The following is a 21,531-nucleotide window of genomic DNA, read 5'->3' as shown; positions in this document are numbered from 1 at the left end:
CATACTTGTTTATTTCTTCTGAGTATTTAGCTACAATCACCCATGTTAACTAGAAAATTATAATACTGACTCATAGTATAAATGTTATAATTCAAACATTTCTTTTCAGAACATGAACAGTTTTCGTTGACCATATAGAAATTTGAAAAATATAGATGTTTCTTTCAGGCAAAACTTCTCAATTACTTCAACAATAACAATTTATGACAAAAAAAGAAGTCACTGGAAGCTCCTAATAAGTACCCACATAAATTCCTCTACGGGTGAGGTCATTCTCCAGTATAGATCATAGCCACAGGAATATGTGGGATGGATTACTACATTCTGGTAAGTTCTTTCCCAAAGTAAAATATCCTACAATGCCAGTCCAGAGTGTTAGAGAACATTGGAACAGGACTGACATATGTAAAACCAGGTCAGAGAAGTTCTCATCAGGCTTTTATCATGTGTTCTAATATCTTCAAAATGCAGTATGAATTCAGTGTAACTGGACGATGTGCCATTACACTGAGCCTCACTGTACAAGACTAAGGTTGCATAACACCCAATGTCATAGTTTTATGTTGATTTTGTAACTGTTATATAAAGAAAGCCAGGTTGCTATAGTGGTTAGGGCACATGAATTCTAGTCTCATTTTAGTCTTAAAATGAGCTGGTGAAGGAGAGTCATGCTCTCTCACCCCTAGGAAGGAAACAATGGCACATCCTTTCTTTGCCAAGAAAACTGCAGGGATTAATCCTTTAACCCAAGGGATCTTCAAACTTGGCCCTTTTATGATTTGCGGACTTCGACTCCCAGAATTCTTCAGCCAGCGCCTGGCTGAGGAATTCTGGGAGTCGAAGACCACAAGTCATAAAAGGGCCAACTTTGAAGACCCCTGCTTTAACCCAACTCAAGTGTTAATTTAAATGCAGGATATAAATTCAATAATAAAGCAGTAGTAACCAGCTGCTGGTGAATTAGATATTACTGAAGAATTGAAGATAGTCGCCATTTCTCAGGAAAAAGCATCATACTGTTATTATCTATTAGCTTAATACACTGCTTTTTCTCCAGCAGCACAAAGAACAGTAGCACACACAAAAGTCACTCCTCCCGTTTTTCCCAAGTACAGATTGGGTCGAGAAAGAGATGCAAATCTCCGGAGAGCTTTAGTTGCTGGTCCCAATCCAACATGAAAAACTTCTTTCAAAGTCATTTAAGGATGAAAGTGCTTCTGCTTTTCTCCAAATCACCCATAACAACAAAGTAAAAAAAAAATCCTATTACTTAAGTTTTCAGAGTTGTCTTCTTCCCCAGATTTGGTAAAACAAATAATGTCCTTTCACACCACTTTTGCTCACAAAAAAGTGAACGTATATTTGGAAACGAATTTATGTAGTCCTTTTATTCCAACTGACTAATAAAGAATTTCTTGTTACAGCATATTATCACACGCGGATGCCTTGATAAGAGGCTAGCGCTTCTATAAATCGTGTAGGCAATATTGTAGGCAAATTTGACTGCATTCCCCAGAGCCCTCCGCGGTGCGTCTACGGCAAGCGAAGAGTTCTAAATAAAAAAAAAGAGATGCCTGGCCCTAAAGCAGGGGTAGGCAATCTTGGCTCTTTTATGACTCGTGGACTTCAACTCCCAGAATTCCTGAGCCAACATGGGAGTTGAAGTCCACGAGTCATAAAAGTGTCAAGGTTGCCTACCCCTGCCCTTAAAGGATCTGGATGCGGGGACGCATAGCGCTGTGTTGGCGATATTGGTGTATTGTAGTCGCTTTTATTTTCTCCCCCCAATTTTCCAAAGCGATAGACCAGGGTTTTCCGAAATCGAGTGGAAAGATCTTCGTGCAGTACGGTAGCTAGTTTGCAGACATGGACACTTCTGGGAAAGTAAGAAACGGTTTATTCTTTTCAGGGAAGAAGTAAACTAAACTGGAAATGCGTTTGCTAATTTGTGGATAATCTTTGGTGCGACCCTAGCTATTAAGATATGTAAATGATATGTAAATGTGTAGAACTAATAGAGGAACGCATACCTTATAAGTAAACCAGAGTTAAGCAAAACGAGGGCTTAATGCAAAGTTTAGACCGCATTCCCTCTTGCATACTTTCTGTGAAATAATGGCAACAGAAAGATTTAATGCAGCAATGTGCAAGCATTATAGAGATCCAATTTTTGTTTAATTGTATTCAAATGTATACTGGGCTACACTGGACTACAATCACCCCCAGACAGCATTACCACTCATTGGCACAATGCATAGTCAATGAGCAATTTTGCTTGCTTGTTGAATCACAATTTGCCCTTAAACTGATACATTCTGAGTAAATAGATCCTAAAGGCTTTGCTTGCAAGACTTTAGCCACAGTTATTGCACTATGGTTCATTTAGTAAGCCTAATGCAACACAGATGGGCAGCATTCTCAAAATATGCTGGACTAAAATGTGGTTGATTTCTTTGTTGTTCACTATGGTCCATAAATCCAAACAGTATGTTCAGTTGGATCGATTTCTATTTAAATATGTTTACAGTTGAGAGTCAGATTCATGTAGGGTTTAAGGTGTCAGGCTAGCCACTGGGAAATTGTGAGTTCTAATCCCGCATTAGGAACAAAGCCAACTGGATGATCTTGAGCCAGTCACCCTCTCCTAGCCCTTGGAAGCAGGCAATGGCAAACCATTTCTGAAATCTTGCCAAGGAAACCTCAGGGAGATGTCCAAGCACGGAGCTTACTAGGAGTCAAGATTGCCTTGAAGGTTTTCTACCATCTAAAATGTTTACAATTGCAATCTAATTTTCATGCTATTGCAGATAGATTGGCATCTGAAGCACATATAACTAGGGATTTAAGTTGCAGTTCTATCATCCTACTACACCCATGGCTGCATTTATTCCTTATTTAGTACATATAATAGTACAATACAGAAAGATATAATACATTACTTAGTGCAAACGTGATTTCTGGAAAATATATTAAACTATATTATAAGTCACTGCACTGATTGGGGATTAAAAAACCTCAGGAATAAATTGATTTGTTAAGATAATCCTGTTAATATATAATTACCCAAAGAGGAAAGGGTGCTCTGTTGCACCACTAGACATGGGGTCATAGCTCAGTTGTAGATCACATTTCATTTACTACTTTGTCCAAGTCCAAGTTTCAAAGTAAATGAAAAATGAACATTTTTTTGGTGGCTGGAAGCCAGAATTAACATTTTGGGAAGGCAAATTCATGTTATGTCACAGAGTATATGGAATTTCTGATGTTTCTCCCAGTGAGCCTGTCAGGAGGGGATGGGCAGATATCTCTCTCTCTCCCTCTCCCTCCCTCCCTCCCTCCCTCCCTCTCTCTCTCCCTCCCCCCCCTCTCTCTCACACACACACTTTTTAAAAAATATGTATGCCCAGTTTGTTTCCAGCTTGCACTTACAGTTTTCATATATTGTCTGTCTCAAAAAGTAGAAAAGCACTGACAGGTTTCAGCCCTTCTAGTCAGAGGGTGCTCTAGGAATGAGAAAGATTACCACTCTCAGATGTGCAGTGGATAACATCACTGTTAATTTCCAGTTTTCCTATATGGCAAAGAAATCCCTCACTCCACATATGCCCTCTTGTGCTCCTTTATTGCAAAAAGTGTGTTATACAGAAGTGTCCACAGGATGGAAGCTTTCATTAAAATGACTAGAGCAGCATTACACTCTTTCAATGCAAGTTCTGTTCCTTTTGTATACGTGCACATCCTCATGATGCATGTCCAAAGGGAGTAAAGCTTCTGGTGCAACTATGGGAAATTAAGTTTGTCAGTGGAGCCCTACTGTGGGGGCCTTTGGTGCTATATCTCAAGGGAGCTGATTACTCCCACTGGAATGGCGTAGGAGGCTTTCACTATGACCCCACCTTGAGCTGCTACATTGAGAAGGCTTTTAGGCATAGAGATTTTAGGCATAGGTGTTATACTGGTGGGAAAGATCTTCTACCTGGTTTGATCTACTTTGTGCTTTGCATAGGATTAGACTAAACGTATTTGTTTTTGGTTTGGCTTTCCTAGGTTATCAAATGTAGAGCAGCTGTGGCTTGGGAAGTTGGCAAACCGCTTTCTATTGAAGAGGTGGAAGTGGCTCCACCAAGATCTCATGAAGTTCGTGTTAAGGTAGATCAATTTATACTGAATAATTTTCCCTGGTCCTCTATTTTGGAAAGCACTGTTTTGTTCTTAAAGGAAAACTACAACATGTCACTTCCGTTCATTTATTTTTCAAGCATTTGCAAAGCAGATTTCTAAAAAAATACCTGTACATTGGCAACCCTTGAAAGGCTAAGAGAAAAGTAAATGAGAATTGTGTTTCATTCACAGACACCATGGTATGCTCTGTTTGGGTTTACTAAATGTGTCCAGTGAATGCAGCATTGCTTTATAAATTGTCATTTGTAATCTCTGGTTACATGGAAATTTTCAAGCACCCATTTGTGACCTTGTAAATTCATTTTTGCATATTTTTTTAGATATTTATATATTAGATTTATATTCCAACTTTTGTTGGGAGCTCATAGTAGTATACACGGTACTTCTCCCTACTTGTTCCTCAGACAACAACCCTGTGAAGTAGGTTGAGCAAAGAGAAAGAGAAACTGTGATTGGCTCGGTTATCCAGTGAGCTTCTGGGTTTGAGAGTAAAATAAAACTAGGATCTCCCAATTCCTAGTCCATCAACTCAACCACTACATCAGTACTGGGATAAGAAGAGGCTTAAAGGTGCAAAATGGATCCTAAAGTTTTGCAGATTGAGGGTCTTTTCTGATCCGAAGAGTGATACAGCTAATTTAAAGAATTGTAGATATTTGGGCTCTCATGTGTTCAAAGCACCCTTTTCACCTTCAAATCCAATGCAGTGCTCAGCTCTGCTGCATAGGCCTAAATGAAAATGGTAGGGATGTAGAGACTCATCCTGGATTTGAGTTTCCTCTATTAGTTTTGGTATAAACCCCCCATCCCATTTTCCTGAAGTGATTGGGACATGAACACTTCCTAGTCCAAGAAACTATGTGACTTCATTTTGAAATTATCTTACTTCAGTGCTTCATTTAGCATAAAATCATGGGATATTGATCTTTCATTCTTCATATGAAATTCAATACTAAATATTATATTTTACACAACTGCTGTACAAAGAAGAGTTTATAGTTCTATGCTGCTGATAAATTAGAGCAGCATTTCCCAGGGCAGCTAGAAGGAAGGATAAATCAAGGAATACACAAAAGATAAATTGTGCAGGATAATTTGAAGAAATGTGAATTGGAACACTTTGATCCGATTAAGCAGGAAGCCTTCACAAACATAAGAAAATTCTATACCTCTTGCAATATGACAGTTGAATCAGAAATCCAAAATGGCATGGAAAGAGCTGTCGAGTTGCCAATGCCACTGATGAACACTGCTTTGATATCAGGGAGAGACAAATTGGAGTTGACAATTTTTCTCTCGCACAGAAATTACAATAGGCAAACAAGTGTTTAACAGCTTACATGCAACGTGACTTACTTAAGTCACTGCTGAAAAATATTTTGCCCTGTTTCCAAAATAATTGCACACTTACCAATAATTATACTTAGAAGGTCAAGACATAGAATAAATATTATTTATCTTTTTTCTGTCTTTAGGAGGATGGTCAAGATGGATGGGTAGAGTTAATTGCATGCATTCCACTGGAAAAGATAACCACCATTCTGCCCCATGGTCTATATGGCGTCAGAGTAATAACATTTTTACATTGTGTTTTCTGCCACTGTTGAGATTCCATAGGCTTGTCCACATTCATACAATATTTATTATGCATAGATCATTGGAAGCCCCTAGTAACTACCTACATAACCTCTGCTATGGTTGGGCGTAACTCTTTGTTCTCTATTGTAGATAATAGCCACCGGAATATGTGGGACAGATTACCATGTTCTGGAAGGTTCTTTCCCCAAAGTAGAGTATCCTGTAATTCCTGGCCATGAAGGAGCTGGAATAGTAGAGAGTATTGGGCCAGGAGTGACATGTGTGAAACCAGGTACAGAGAAGAACCCCATTGGCTTTTTCATGTTCATTTTAATGTCTTCAAAGTATAATGGATATCCAGCATAATTGCTATACGCTATTACATAGGCCAGGGGTAGGCAACCTTGGCTCTTTTCTGACTCGTGGACTTCAACTCCCAGAATTCCTGAGCCAGCTGGCTCAGGAATGCTGGGAGTTGAAGTCCACGAGTCAGAAAAGAGCCAAGGTTGCCTACCCCTGACATAGGCTATTACACAGAGTCTGCATTGTACAGAACTGAGCTCAGATATTACAAAGCATGATTTGTTTTATTACAGGTAGTCCTTGACTTAAAACCACTTGTTTAGTGACTACTCTTCTTTGGGCACTGAAAAAAGACGTATGATGAGTCCTTACACGTATGACCTTCTCAGCATCCCCGTAGTTACTTGATCAAACTCTGGGTGCAACTGATATGTATTTACAATGGTTGTAGCATCTTGTGGTCATGTGACCACTATTGGCAATTTTCCCATCCGGCTTCTGACAAGCAAAGTCAATGGGGAAAGCTGGATTCTCTTAATCATCTCATAATTCATGTAACAACTGTAGTGATTCACTTAACTGTGGCAAAAAAGGTCATAAAATCGGGCATAACTCATTTAACTGCCTTGCTTAACAACAGAAATTCTGATTCTAATCGTGATCATAAGTTGAGAGCCAGCAATATAGACTGTATTTATAGCACCATTTTTCTTAGACTACACCAGAGGTCAGGGAGCTCTTGTTACACTACATAACTTAATCTGCTATTCATTGCAAGAATTTCTTTGTCGTGTGGCTTCATATTTGGACACATCGAGAGCAATTGTGCCTCTTAATGTCCCTTCACCATTTTATTCCTTTTCTTCCCAATGAAGCTGTATGTGTAATAAAATGATTTTCTCTCTCTTAGACCTGTACTTTGTGCACCTGATGAAATAACCTTTGATCTATGAACACTTATGCAGTGATGGTACAAGGATTTGCCATAAACCATGGATTGCAAAGCTGAATTGTAAACTGAATTTGTACTTTAAAACCACAGATGCTAGGTTCATCCAATATGCTAAGCCATGATGTAGTGCAGGGGTCTTCAAACTTGGCCCTTTTATCACTTGTGGACTACAAATCCCAGAATTCCTCAGCCAGGCACGCTGGCTGAAGGTTTCTGGGAGTTGAAGTCCACAAGTCATAAAAGGGCCAGGTTTGAAGACCCCTGATGTACTGTGAATGAAAAATGATGAAATAAATATGGTCGGGTGAAATGAACTGCTTTTAAGATCTCTGATTTAGTAATGCCTTTTCCCCTTCAATTCACAATGAATTGCAATCTGCATTTTAATGAGTGCCTTCAGAAGGTTGTTTCAACTGTGATAAATGCACCCGGAAAAGTCTATTTGTAGTGATCTTGATTTATAAAAATATGGGTAATAAACATGATCTTTTGATCTGGAGGTTTCATGTTTTTCCCCTTTGTATTTGAAGGAGACAAAGTGATTCCCCTTTGTCTGCCCCAGTGTGGAGAATGCAACTCATGTTTAAAATCAAACACCAACTGTTGCCTGAAAACCCAGTAAGTTCCTTTAAAAACTTTTGTTTTGTATTTTTCTGAATTCATGACATTGCACATAAAGTTTTTTTTACTGACAAGTCCATTTATCTTTGAAACAGCATTTCTGAACCACAAAATTTGATGCCTGACAAGACTAGTAGATTTACCTGCAAAGGAAAGCAAGTTAATCACTTCTTATGGATTAGCACTTTCTCTCAATATACAGTCATGCCTGATTGTGCCATAGTTAAAATTGATGATGCTGCACCTCTGGATAAAGTCTGTCTTTTTGGCTGTGGATTCTCTACGGGTTATGGAGCTGCCCTCAATACAGCTCAAGTGAGAAAACCTATTTCTAAGTTCTGATGGGCTCTCAAATTCTGTGCCATTTAAGAACTTCTCCACCAATTTGTTATGCTGCCGAGGACAGCTTGAATGTATCTCAGCTCTCTTTCTCCATGACTCCATAGGTTACACCTGGATCCACCTGTGCTGTTTTTGGTTTGGGAGGAGTTGGTCTCTCTGTGGTCATGGGATGCAAAACAGCTGGAGCATCTCGTATCATTGGGATTGACATTAATAGTGACAAATTTGGAAAGGCAAAAGAACTGGGAGCTACAGAATGTATCAACCCTCAAGATTACAAGATACCCATTCAAGAAGTAATTCTGGAAATGACTGGACATGGTGTAGATTATGCCTTTGAGGTTGCTGGATGTTTGGAGACACTGGTATGTATTTAATTAAAATTGATTGGCTCATTTGCCATTTGATGCTAGATTCAATGAAAGCACTATAGTGAAATTTTGATTTAAAAGAACATTCAAGATGAGAGAACATCTGCTCCTCCCAGCTATCTTAAGTCTGAATATACCTCATTTGTGTAAATAATCACCATTTTCATTTATTTGCACAAATCCATTCTTATCCAAATGATATATGTAGAATCAATATGCAAGTGACAATACAATTTAAATTGTTAATCTAAATTTAAATGAATTGTCTGAAATACTTCGGATATAATGAACTTGGTCTAATGTTTTGGAGAGAGATTGAGGCACAGATTTGTCCACTGTATCCAAAGTTTGAAAATGGCAATCCATTAAGTCTGCATTCTATTGCATGTATGTGTTCTCCAGGTTTGCTGTATTGATATTTTTGTCAAATATTTGTCACTGTAGTAAAAGTTATTTCATAAAAATCAGCCCAAAGGATCATCTAATTCAGTGTTCTATGTCTCCCAGTAACATAATAGGTTCATTTAGGAAACTGTCAAATGGGATAAACCTGGTAGCATCTTGTAAGTTAACCAGTGTTTATTTTAAACTTTCATGAGCTGCAGCCCACTTTATCAGTGACTTGACTGAATTTTAAATACACAGATATAACACAGAAGGGGGGAATAGACAAGGAGACGGCAGAGTAGTAATATAGAGAAAGTTATCTAGGAAAGAGTTTTAAGCACCTATTCATTTATCAAGATGTATTTTAATCATATCAACTCCTATATTTATAATCCTGTATCAGTCAAGCCCTTCTGCACTTAATAAAGGAATCTGCAACTCATGAAAGCTCAAAATAAATATTGGTTAATCTTAAAATCTTTCTGATTTTTGGCTTCCTTAGACTAACATGGCTGTCTTTCTACAGCAGAGGTCTTCAAACGTGGCCCTTTTATGACTTGTGGACTTCAACTCCCAGAATTCCTCAGCCAGCGTGCCTGGCTGAGGAATTCTGGGAGGTGAAGTCCACAAATCATAAAAGGGCCACGTTTGAAGTCCCCTGTTCTACAGTGTCTCAAATAATGTAGGCATATAAGTCCTCTTCCCTTCCTGCTTCTTGGCAGCAAGGGTTCAAAGCATTCAGAGAAAGTAAATGGTCATCAGGACAACAAACGATAGTCCATCAATCTATAGATTAGTTGCTGGAGTGTAGTGGTAAAGATCATCAGTCAGGGTTGGGGAGAGACAAGTTCAAGTCCACTATCAACCATAGAAACTCACAGTAGATTCTCCTTTTATACAATCTCATTTGGTTGCCATCACCATTTCTCAAGACATTGAGTTCATAGTACGCTCTCCAAAAATGGATCCCCTTTTATTTCAGATAACCTGGCCTTCAGACACTCCTTCCAAGAAGGATGCCAAGGAAGCTGTCTGTGTTTAAAACTGAACTCTTGTGTGTTAGTAGCTAGAACCTACATATGATTCAGTTAAGATAGTTGGAAGACCAGATATGTTTTTTTTATTTATCTATCTAAAAAAATGTATACAGCTGCCCATCTCACAAACAGCGACTCTGGGCACCATTTAACAATCAGATAAAAAACAGCAAATACTGTATGAAAACAAGAATTATAATCGTATTGATATTCTTAAGAAGCAAATGGATGGATACTCTTTAGGGATACTCAACTGTCTGTACTGAAAAAAGTCACTAATCAACTTTCCAGAAAGATGAGAGATCCTTTGGAATGCTATCAGCTGATTCAGGTGTAACTTCAGAGAATTGTTGGTAAAAATTATTTTGGGAAGTAGGTAGCTCAATTCTTACTGTGAGACACGAACATCAGTAATGGCTGTATGCAGACTGCCGAACATTCAGTATGTATTTGATTTACACTAAATCAGCTATTACTTATCTTTACCATTTCCAGGGTCAAACACAGCATTTTTAACATTTATCCATTGGCCCTTTTTTCTTTGCATGGCAAAAATTTCCTTAATTTCTTCCCTTTTTTCAACCAGACAGCTGCTTTGGCCTCTTGTCACATGGGCTGTGGGACCTGTGTGGTGATTGGTGTGCCCCCTTCAGGTGCAAAATTCTCCTTGGATCCTATCCAGCTTCTTACAGGGCGCACTCTAAAAGGGAGTTTCATTGGAGGTATGTTCATAGATGGAAGATAAGTGAACACACTCATAAACAGATATTTTCTTTGTCTTTTGTAGTGTGGGATTATATTGGAAATGAGGGTATGTGAACATACTTATAAACCAGAATTTGTCCAAGGATAATTAGTTCGTTTGATCTGTGGCTATATTACAAGTAGCCCTTGACTTATAATCACAACTGAGTCCAAAATTACCATTGCTAAGCAAGGCAATTGTTAAGTGAGTTTTGTCCCATTACATGACTTTTAATGCCACATATGTTAAGTGAATCTCTGCAGTATCCCCATGGTCATGTGATAAAATTCAGATGCTTAGCAACTGACTCATATTTATGATGGTTGCAGTGTCCTGGGTTCATGTGATCACCTCTGACAAGCAAAATTAAAGGAGAAGACAGATTCATTTAACAACCATGTTACTAATTTAACAACTGCAGTGATTCATTTAACAACTTTGGCAAGAAAAGTTGTAAAATGGCACAAAACTCACTTAATAAATGTCTCACTTAGCAACATAAATTTTGGGCTCGATTGTGGCGGCATGTGGAACCGTCCCTGTGGGCATGTGCACCATCACCCAAGAGGGAGGCGGGGCCAGGCTTCCCCGCCCCCTTTCCATGTGCTCCTGCGCTCTTGCTCTCTTGCTCTCTGCACTGAGAGTCAGGGAGCAGCTGCAAGAGCTGGGCGGATCCAGGCTGGATGGTGGAGGCAGCTGCAGCACGAGTCTAGGTAAGCCTCTGGAGTGATTTCGCCCCCCCCCCGGTCGATCATTTTATGATGCTCCAGCAGCCCGATCCGGGCATCGGAGGCCTGCAAAATGCTTCTGCTGCCCAGATCCAGGGCTTCAAAGTGATTTCGCTCCCCCCACCCAGCTGATCTGGGCAGCAGAAGCATTTTCAAAGCTTCTGGAGTTCACATCCATGGCCGTGGGGCAATTTTACGATGCTCCAAAGACCCAATCTGGGCATCGGAGGCCTGCAAAACGCTTCTGCTGCCCAGATCTAGAGCTGCAGAGCGAATTTTCTCCCCCCCCCCCAGCTGATTCTGCAGGCCTCCAGCGCCTGGATCTGGTCACTGGAGCATTGCCCACTCGGTGGCCACGCCCCCAGCACCCAGCGATGCATAAGTGATTTCGGGTTGCAGTTTGGGCACTCGGTCTCAAAAAGGTTCGCCACCACTACTCTATAGGGTGCCATCTATGGGAAGTATTTGAAAGTTTCAGCTGGCGTACAGTGTGGTGCTGTGGGCAGTTATCTGTGTCGCTAGAATGGTACTGGCTGCTTTTGCTGTCAGTTTTCTTCTAGGTCCAATTCAAGATGCTGATCTTAAAGTCCTTCATAGCAAGGGGCCAGGTTACTTGAGAGATTGCTTCTTCCTGATTATATCTGCCCCACCCATCACTTCCAGGAGTAATACTGTAGGTCCCATCTACTAAGGAGTTACATCTGGTGGGACCCACGAGATGGGTGTTTGTTTGTTTTTTGCTGTGGAACATCATTGCCTCCAAAGTGAGACTGCCCCCCTTTCCTGCCATCCTTCAAGAAACCCCTTTTAATGGCATTCTCTTTTAATATTGTTATTTTATGGTTTTATTGTATGCCACGCAAGTTCAGGGTTTGTGAGATGGGTGGCCATATAATTATGAGAGAGAGAGAGTGAGAGAAAGAGAGACTTCATCTGGATACCAGGTTAGGGAAAAGCTGCCATCTTTCCTCAAAGAAGTTGAAGCAGCAGTTAAGAGTAAACATTTAGCAATTCATGTGCTTCCAGTTTTAGCTTATTCTATATTTGATTTTACAACAAAAAATAATGTTACAAGTTTTGTTGTGAGCGCTTTTGCAATTTGCCAAAAAGGTTTGACAAATTGCAAAAATGTTCATGGGAAGCAGAGCCAACATCTAGTAAGTTACATTTGGTTTTGTTTCTTCTAGGCTGGAAGATGAAAGATTCAATTCCTCAATTAGTCTCCAGTTACTTAGAAGGAAAATTTAAACCAGATGTTCTGATCAGCCACATTTTACCATTCAGTGATATTGGGAAAGGATTTGACTTGCTTCGTGCTGGAAAGAGGTGAGATTTCTGCCTATTTTTAACAGAAGTAGTTTCAGCTCAGACTTCAGTTTGAATTCCAAAAGCCAGATTGGTCGTGTGGTTAAGGTGCAAGGCTAAAAACCAGGAGACTGAGTTCTAGTCCCACCTTATACATGAAAACCAACTGGGTGATTTTGAGCCAGTAACTCTCTCTCAGCTCAACCCACAACACAGGGTGGTTGATGTGGGGTAAATAGGAGGAGGAAGGAATATTAGGTATGTTTGCTACCTTTAGTTTTATCAGAATAATAAATACAGGGTATAAATAAAAAGATAAATTTAGTTTCATCTATACACAGAGCAAATATTAATGTTTAGATTTTGTAGCTCCTTAAAAACCAAAGGGACTTGCCAAGAGAATGAAGTATTTATTGCACTTTTTTTAGATGTTCATCTCACAGAGCAGCTATGCTGATTCTAAGAATTCTTTAGAAAAAGTTAAAGGCTGATTGAAAGAGTGTTTTTTAATACTACTGATTCATTCTTCTAATGAATTCTACATGCACAAATCCTTCCCCTTCCCCTGGGAAAAAGTAGGCCCAACTGGCAGCCAGATCAACCAACTGTACTCAGCTGATTGAACTCAAAGTCTTGGAGAAGATGACAGATACTGTATCTTTGGTCTAAATCACTTAAATATTTAAAAATAATAGCTATAACTTCTACTGTATCTGGATACAGATTGGCAACCTGATTTAAAATTAGCATGATGTGGGCTCTGTGAGATAAATTAAACATCAACCTGGCTGTAGCAGTTTGTCCCAATTGAAGCATTCAGGTCGTACAGCTAAACAGCCTTATGTAAAGCAGACGACAAACCTGGAAGTTATAAGTAGATGCTGATCTAATCCAGAGTATTTCCTAAACTGTATGCCCACTCTTTATGGGAGATTGTAATTTCATCAGGAATAAAAAAGGTAAAGGTAAAGGTTCCCCCGCACATGCGTGCTAGTTGTTTCTAACTCTAGGGGCCGGTGCTCATCTCCATTTCAAAGCCGAAGAGCCAGCGCCTGTCCGAGGACGTCTCCGTGGTCATGTGGCCGGCATGACTAGACGCCAAAGGCACACGGAATGCTGTTACCTTCCCACTGTAGTGGTCCCTATTTTTCTACTTGCATTTTTACGTGCTTTCGAACTGCTAGGTTGGCAGAAGCTGGGACGAGTAACAGGCGCTCACTCTGCCCGCCAAACTGCCGACCTTCTGATTGACAAGCTCAGCATCCTAACCCACTGAGACACCGCGTCCCTCTCATCAGGAATAGCTCCACCCAAAACCTAGAGTGATGACCTTTCACAATGAATATTTTTGTCTTACGAGGATTCGGTTTCAGTTTGTTTTCTTTCATTCAGCCCATTACTATCCTTAGGCAAACCTTCAAGGGAGTTACACCATTGCCTGATAGTGTTACCTAGAGAATTGGATTTCAAGGTCCTCTTCCAACAGTTGATGCATCTATTTAAACAGCCCTGGAGACCAAATGGAGCCTTGAAGGACTTCACATGCCAGTTCCTTCTTTATGGAGCACTGGTCTCCCAGCAACACCATTTGGGACCATCCTGCCAGATAGGAAGGGAACCACTGCAAAGCAAGGCCCTCTCCTGCCCTTTGAAATATCTTACCCCCTGAGGTGAGATTAACTACCAACCTCCTGATTTTCCATAACTGCTTGAAGACCTGGCTCTGCCAAATGGCTTGGGGGCCCAATGGGGGAGCTTCACACTGGAGATGGTTGACTAATTAAAAGCTAGTCCCACGTTATCCATCACCCCTGCGCCCATGTATTTCCTTCTCCCTCCTTCTCCATCTTGTGTTAATGATTTTATTTTATCTGCTTTTTCATTTTATATCTGATGATTTTAATGATTTTATTGGGTAAGCTGCCTGGAGTCATTTAACAGAAGATGGGTAGCAAATAAATTTAATAGTAAAATTAAAATAAATTCCCAAGGCTGCAAAGTTGTCCAGAAAGATACCATGGCCATTGAGATGAGAAGCTGCTAGGAGTACTAAGAAAGTCAGAATTCATATTCCTTTTGTTTCTCTTCATCATCCAAGAAGCTAACCAAGGCAGTTTCACTTCTGTACATGCTGGCAGAATTTATAACACGGAGCTACCAAATGATATAAGGCTGTGAAATTACTTTGCAAGTTTTTTGCCTTGTGCTGGGTTTTCTGTTTTTGGTTTTCTTCTAATATTGAAGCAAAGTTGTTGAAGCAATTGGTAAGAGGTTGAAGCAAAGGTCTGTGAGGAGATAACGTTCAGGAGATTACTCAGATCTGCATGCAACATTTGTTGTTGAATTCCCAGATTCCTCCATTCTTTGGTGAGTTGCCTCAGTAAATCTACACTACCCCCACACTGGGTGCCATTTTTTTCTGGCCGACAGCTACTTGACTAGATGAGTTTTCTACAGCACTTGACTTCTTATGAATGGCAAATGCTGTTGTCCTGGCAACATTGCCACAAACAAGTGCCACTGCACAGCCTGCCTCCCATATTCCAAGATTAACAATAATATCTGTCAGCAGGATTTGAAAATAGGAAATCAGTCACAGGCATGAATTTTAAAATACTTGTGTTTTGATCATTTTTCTTTACAAAAGGATGTGGAAAGTGAACCCTGTGTTTTATTTTTCAGCATTCGTACTGTCTTGGAGTTTTAAAGTGGCTCAACTTGCTGAATCTGTCTGGAAGTCTTTAACATGGAACCACGAAGAATACCCTTTTCCTTGGCCCTATGTTTGTTCTGAAAATACTGGGAAAAGACATTTTTGTTTTGTTTCTCTGGGTTCTTATGTTTAGGTTGTAGCATAAACTACATGATTTATAAGATGGAATGTTGATATTACTTGGCTCCAGATGCAAAAAATTCTGTTGTGGTCTCAGTTTTAGCTATCACAGAAAGAGCAGAATCCAATGTTTAAGTCTCTGAAGTAGGGGGAAAAATCAGTCCTATCTACATAAAATGTAGAAACTCATGTTTTCATAGCTTAGCCTCAGGTTAGAATGTGACATGATTCACTAATTGAATTATACCAGAAGGGTTCCTGATTAGTGAAGAGAAATTAGCACCAGTCGCTCTTGACTGCTTTATCCATACAATTCTGTTTCTATGGCATTCATTCTGTATCAGCAGAGCCAAACATCAAAGCAAGCCCTTGTTGCTGCTCTCCTCTGGCAGTTCAAAGCAACTTCCTTTCATTTCCTCTGCATTGCAATTCTCTTGTTTTACCAATAAAGGAGAATATTTGTAGCTCAGGGTTGAAAAGAGGGGTCCATGTGCTCTCTGAGCATGGTGCCTGATGATGTTACCTAGTTTGGGTAATGAAACATCTGCAGGAAAACAACCAAGCTCAGAGAGCACCAAAGACCCTTCAGTTATCTTGTTTAGCCAGAGATCAAGGGGAAGGAGGGGCTTGAATTTAAGCTTCTCTGGTTTTAGTCCAACCCCTCGATCATTGCACTTGCTATTAAACAGTCTGGGTGCCTCTGCCGTATAATCTTATATCAAAAGATGTGAGACTTACTCTTGCTTTGTCTCCTGTTCATGCTTCCTTATCATCCATAGGTTATTGTGCTGAATGGAACTGTTTCCAATCATGCCAATTCTGAGTGTAGAGTCAGTGGAAGTCGATACCAAAGAATCTATCAGCAGCTCCAGTAGTTTTATATGTGCTTAATTGTATCGTGCAAACCTAATCAAAAGAAAAATACAAATACAGTAGCATCAGTGGATCAACACTGCTTCAAAATGTATAAGCTTAGCAATTTTAAAAAAGGGGACCTGGAAAAGCATTATAAATGGAACAAATGCCAGCTGGGTGATTGATATTTGGGCCACTCTCTCTCTCTCAGCCCAACTCATCTCACAGGGTTTTTGTTGTGGGGAGCATAGGTGGAAGAATGAGCATTAGATGTGTTCACCACTTGAATTTGTTTATAAAAAGAGTAACAATGGGATATAAATTAAATGAATAAATAAATGCAACATTTGACTATATTAAATTTTTCTTCCTTGACCTTTGGTTGCAAAAAGTTAATTTAAATTATTATTATTATTATTATTATTATTATTATTATTATTATTATTATTATTTATTTATTTATTTATTTATTTATTTATTTATTAAATTTTTATACCGCCCTTCTCCCGAAGGACTCAGGGCGGTGTACAGGGCAATAAATATCAAAATGTAAATACAAAAGTTAAAAAAGAGTTTAAAAGAATTAAATAATTATGCCCAATATAATACAATAATAAAAGTGTGTTAAAACTAAATCCAACCCCAAACCCATCAGACCAGGCCAGATTGTTCAAATAAATAAGTTTTTAAATCGCGCCGGAAGGAGCAAAGGTCGGGAGCCATCCGGAGCTCAACCGGCAAGCGGTTCCACAGGTCTGGTGCGCCCACAGAGAACGCCCTCCCCCTGGGGGCCACCAATCGACATTCTCTGATCGGAGGCACCCTGAGGAGGCCCACTCTGTGGGAGCGCACTGGACGGAGGGAAGTTGATGCCGGCAGCAGGTGCTGCCGTAGGTAATCCAGACCCATGCCATGTAGGGCTTTGTAGGTCATAACCAGCACCTTGAATCTCACCTGGAGGGCAACTGGCAGCCAATGCAGCTCACGGAGCAGAGGTGTTACATGGGAGTATCGGGAGACCCCCAACACAACTTGCGCGGCTGCATTCTGCACCAGTTGAAGCCTCCGGGTGGTCCTCAAGGGCAGCCCCATGTAGAGAGCGTTGCAGTAGTCCAAACGAGAGGTCACGAGCGCATGAGTGACTGTACGCAAGGCATCCCGGTCTAGATAGGGCCGCAACTGGCGCACCAGGCGAACCTGGGCGAAGGCCCCCCTAGCAATAAGACCAATCCTTTGTCATAAATTGTGTCCATATTTTCCATTGCAGTAGATATCATCCATTTCCCCAGTGGCACAGTAGTTACAATGCAGTATTGCAGACTAACTCTGCCCACTGCCAGGAGTTTGATTCTGACCAGTTCAAGGTTGACTTAGCCTTCTATCCTTCTGAGGTTGGTAAAATGAGGACCCAGATTGTTGGAGGCAATATACTGATGATGTAAACTGCTCAGAGAGTAAAGCACTGTTAATGCACTATGGCGTGGTATATGTCTGTGCTATTGCTATTTTCCCTGCAAATCAAATAAATTTTAAGTACTGAAGATCTGCATCTATAAGGTAAAGCAATAGATCTCAAAGTCATTCTGATATCAACCTGAAAACCAGCAATCATGGAGAAGACCAGACCATGCTGTTACACTCTCAGTAGCATAAATCAGCCTTCCCCATATCAAGTGCCTTTCAGATGTGTGGGCTTCAAATTCCAGATCACCATGGAGATTATGCAAACTGAAGTCCAACATTTGCAGAGCACCCAGTTTGGAAAAGCTTGATCAAACTGGACATTAAGAACTATTTGCCAATGGTATTCCTTTATAATTAACTTTTAATGTTATATTTTAACTATTCTTGTCCTTTTTAAAAATTTTGCATTCGGTTATCCTGTTTTAACATTTTATATGTTAATATTTTATTTGTACACCATCCAGAGTCCCTCTGAGAGGTAGATGGGGATTTCTGTAATAAATGAATGAATGAATAAAATCCCTTTCTGGACTCCGGAATTAAGATAGAATATGACATTTATATTAAATTGCTGGCTAAGACTTCAGAGGCTGCTAAAAGTTACTAAAAGCTTAATTTGGTTAATAGTTTGGAGTAGACAAAAGATCAAAAGATTTTACCTTATTTTGAAAAGAGAGAAGTTAAAAAAATCCTCTTCAAATGATACAAGCCATTTTGTTTGGCCTTATAGGAAGTGAAACCATTTATGTTGTGTGGGCTTTTGTTGACGACAAGAAAAATGGGATTTTTATATTGTCTTTTGATCACTTGGTTAGATATTGAAAGCCTTGAACAAACTGGAACAAATCTGGGGACTCATGCTAAAGGAAGACGAATGATTTGAGTGCCAAAGGCAGTTCTAAAAGCACTTTCATTTAAGTAGAACTGGATGCTGTTTTGCGTTATGCACTGCTAGTAAAAAAAATACGCTGATTTGAGAAGAAAATGTTTTAGAAAAAAATGACCAATTTTCACACTTAACAACCATTGTACTGCGCGCACAGAACTATCCCCTCTATCCTCCCCATCCCCTCTCCCTCCCCACCCGCCACGGGACCTCAAAGCTGGAAAAGTTGGGGACCGCTAATTTAAGCAACCAGCCTCTATATCTTTCCCATAATCAGGGAAAAGTCCTGCCTCCTTCATGCAAATATTGTAAGAAAGAGAACCAGAATATCGATCATAATGTACACAAATGTACATTAATGTTAAAGTGAAAATATTTTGCTTGCTGCAATTCTTGTACACCCCTTACATCTTACTAAAACTTGCTATAATAGTGGCTGAAAGAGAAAAAGACAAAATGCCTGCTATTTCATAGCAGGAGGTGTGTTTTTTTGTAAAATACCATTCATGATTTCTGTAACGTCCTTGATTCATCACCCAGCGATTTACTCAAATCAGACAGGAATTCAATTTATGCATGATATTAGATCATGTTTATTGGGTTGCTGAACAAGTCACAGGTAATTTACAGTATATGCCATGCTGAACAATAAATCATTATTTTATTTATCAGAAACGATTTTATTTATTTATTTAGATTTATATACCGCCCCCCTCCGAAGGGACTTGGGGCGGTGTACAGGGCAATTAAAACACTATAAACAACACATAATATATAAAAATTAAAATGAAATTAAATCAAATAGCCCTAAACAATAAACACATTCTAAAATTTAAAATTTTTAAAATTAAAATCTAAAATCCCGGTCCCTCAGTCCAGGCCGGCAAGTTCAAATAGCCAAGTCTTCAGGTCGCAGTGAAACGAGCGAAGGTCGGGAGCCATCCGGAGCTCAACCGGAAGCTGATTCCAGAGGGCAGGCACGCCCACAGAGAATGCTCTCCCCCTGGGGGCTGCCAGTCGACATTCCCTGACTGACGGCACCCTGAGGAGGCCCTCTGTGGGAGCGCACAGGGCGATGGGAAGTTAACGCCGGCAAAAGGTGCTCCCGTAAATAACACAGACCCATGCCATTTAGGGCTTTATAGGTCATCACCAGCACCTTGAATCTCACCTGGAAGACAACTGGAAGCCAATGCAGCTCGCGGAGCAGAGGTGTTACATGGGAGTATCGGGAGACCCCCATCACAACTCGCGCGGCCGCATTCTGCACCAGCTGGAGCCTCCGAGTGGTATTCTAGGGCAGCCCCATGTAGAGAGCGTTGCAGTAGTCTATCTGAGAGGTCACGAGCGCATGTGCGTAGGACATCTCGGTCCAAATAGGGCCGCAACTGGCGCACCAGGCGAACTTATATTATTTTGCCTCTAAACAAATCACAAGCAAAAATACAGTAATATCAATATATAGTAGTCACCAAAAACCCCATAACCATATGCTGTTAAATCATGTAACAAATTCAAAATAATAATTCCTAGTATTAGCCCCTTATTCATCTTGGGTACCTTCAACTGTTTACAACCTTTGAAAAAGATACTTTCTAAATATCAGGAGTGATAATAGAGTTCTTGTGCTTGGTGGTAAAACTTTTTATAGGAGGGACCTATTACAGAAAATGCTTCGCCATTTCCTTCCCACTGCACCCCAATAACAAATAATCAGCTCTTAAGCCACATAGGATTTTGAATATAACCAGCATCCTGAATAGAGTCTGGGATCAGACAAGCTACTGATTCAACTCCTGTATCATTTGTGTTATAAAGCAGCATCAGGCTGTGGACATTTTGGCTAGCTGCAGTTTCTCGATGATGTTGAAAGGAAGACTTGTGCGGAGTGAATTAATGCTCCAAATGTAAAGTGATGAGGGCATGATGATGGTTGCCAGCATCCCCTGTTCCAGAAATGGGCACACAGCTGGTGCACCAACTGAAGCTGAGCATAACTTCAAATGTTTTTCCAATGAGCTGAGTGTCCTAGAGATTATGCTATCTCTGTCTGTCTGTCCATCTGTCCATCCATCCAACCATCCAGTGGTGGGATTCAAATATGTGAACAACTGGTTCTGTGTGTGGATTCCACTTCCAGAAGTCCATTCTGGGTCTGGGCAACAAAAAATTAGCTACCGGTTCTGCCGAAGTGATGCGAACCAGCTGAATCCCACCACTCACTCACTCACTCACTCACTCACTCAATCTATCTATCTACCTCCCTCCTGGTTAAAATATTTTTTATATTTTATTATAACATGATTCATGATTTAATTCAAGTTTTTCTTTATTTAAACCATTTTAGTTTTTAGTGAAGCTTTTTTTCCTTTCTCATTTTGTTTTTGAAAATTTTCTTTCCTGTATTGTGCCAGCCAAGTACATTTCTACCAGGAAACAGAAACAGCTGAAATAATTCCATATTTAAGTGTGATTGCTACAGTTGTGGTTTATGCATCAGTTCTATTCACTGACTGCAGTGGCACCTCCCTTTAGGCTGTTTTATTTGGCTAAATTTTGCCTAGAACATCCTACACTAGCTGTGTTTGTGTAATATACTGACACACCGACTAGTCAGTCTAGAATATTGTGCAAACATAACGAGAAGAGTTAGTTTATAATTCACTGTATTGAGCAAATACAGAATACATTGTTACCTTGCATTCCAACAACACATGAATAGAATTTGACAATTATTTTAAGTTAATAATAATAATAATGGGGTAATTGAATTAATCTTAAGAGGCCGTGGATTAATGAATAAAATAAGTCAACCATGGTTAAGCTTATCATGCAAATTCAGCTTTGTGTGGCCATTTTCTGTGAGTAGTCATTTAATGTTTAATGTTTCACAAGGCAATGTGAAAAATTAGAGCTGTACTTTTGCAGCTAATTAGTGTTGC

At 39.9% G+C, this 21,531-nt stretch overlaps 1 protein-coding gene across 1 annotated transcript; it reads left to right on the top strand.

The window, feature by feature from the left end:
* The first annotated feature begins 1,654 nt into the window (after positions 1 to 1,654).
* Positions 1,655 to 16,129, top strand: LOC308671099 (alcohol dehydrogenase 1-like). The gene is made up of 9 exons (XM_081333108.1): positions 1,655 to 1,884; positions 4,048 to 4,149; positions 5,911 to 6,052; positions 7,546 to 7,633; positions 7,732 to 7,951; positions 8,083 to 8,343; positions 10,360 to 10,495; positions 12,434 to 12,572; positions 15,234 to 16,129. Exons 1-9 carry the CDS (start codon positions 1,867 to 1,869, stop codon positions 15,256 to 15,258), a joined length of 1,131 nt encoding a protein of 376 aa, XP_081189234.1. The 5' UTR covers positions 1,655 to 1,866; the 3' UTR covers positions 15,259 to 16,129.
* Positions 16,130 to 21,531: the final 5,402 nt, after the last annotated feature.

The sequence above is a fragment of the Vipera berus genome (assembly GCF_964194415.1).
Source record: "Vipera berus genome assembly, chromosome: 7".
In the NCBI taxonomy this organism is placed as follows: domain Eukaryota; kingdom Metazoa; phylum Chordata; class Lepidosauria; order Squamata; family Viperidae; genus Vipera; species Vipera berus.
The sequence above is the reverse complement of the archived record's forward strand: the minus strand, read 5'-3'. Positions and strand labels throughout refer to the sequence as shown.

Excerpts from the sequence above, each read along its gene's own strand:
- LOC308671099 (XM_081333108.1), top strand. Across the intron at positions 6,053-7,545 it reads AGTGACATGTGTGAAACCAG|GAGACAAAGTGATTCCCCTT; the intron begins GTACAGAGAAGA and ends TTGTATTTGAAG. Across the intron at positions 7,634-7,731 it reads AACTGTTGCCTGAAAACCCA|CATTTCTGAACCACAAAATT; the intron begins GTAAGTTCCTTT and ends TCTTTGAAACAG.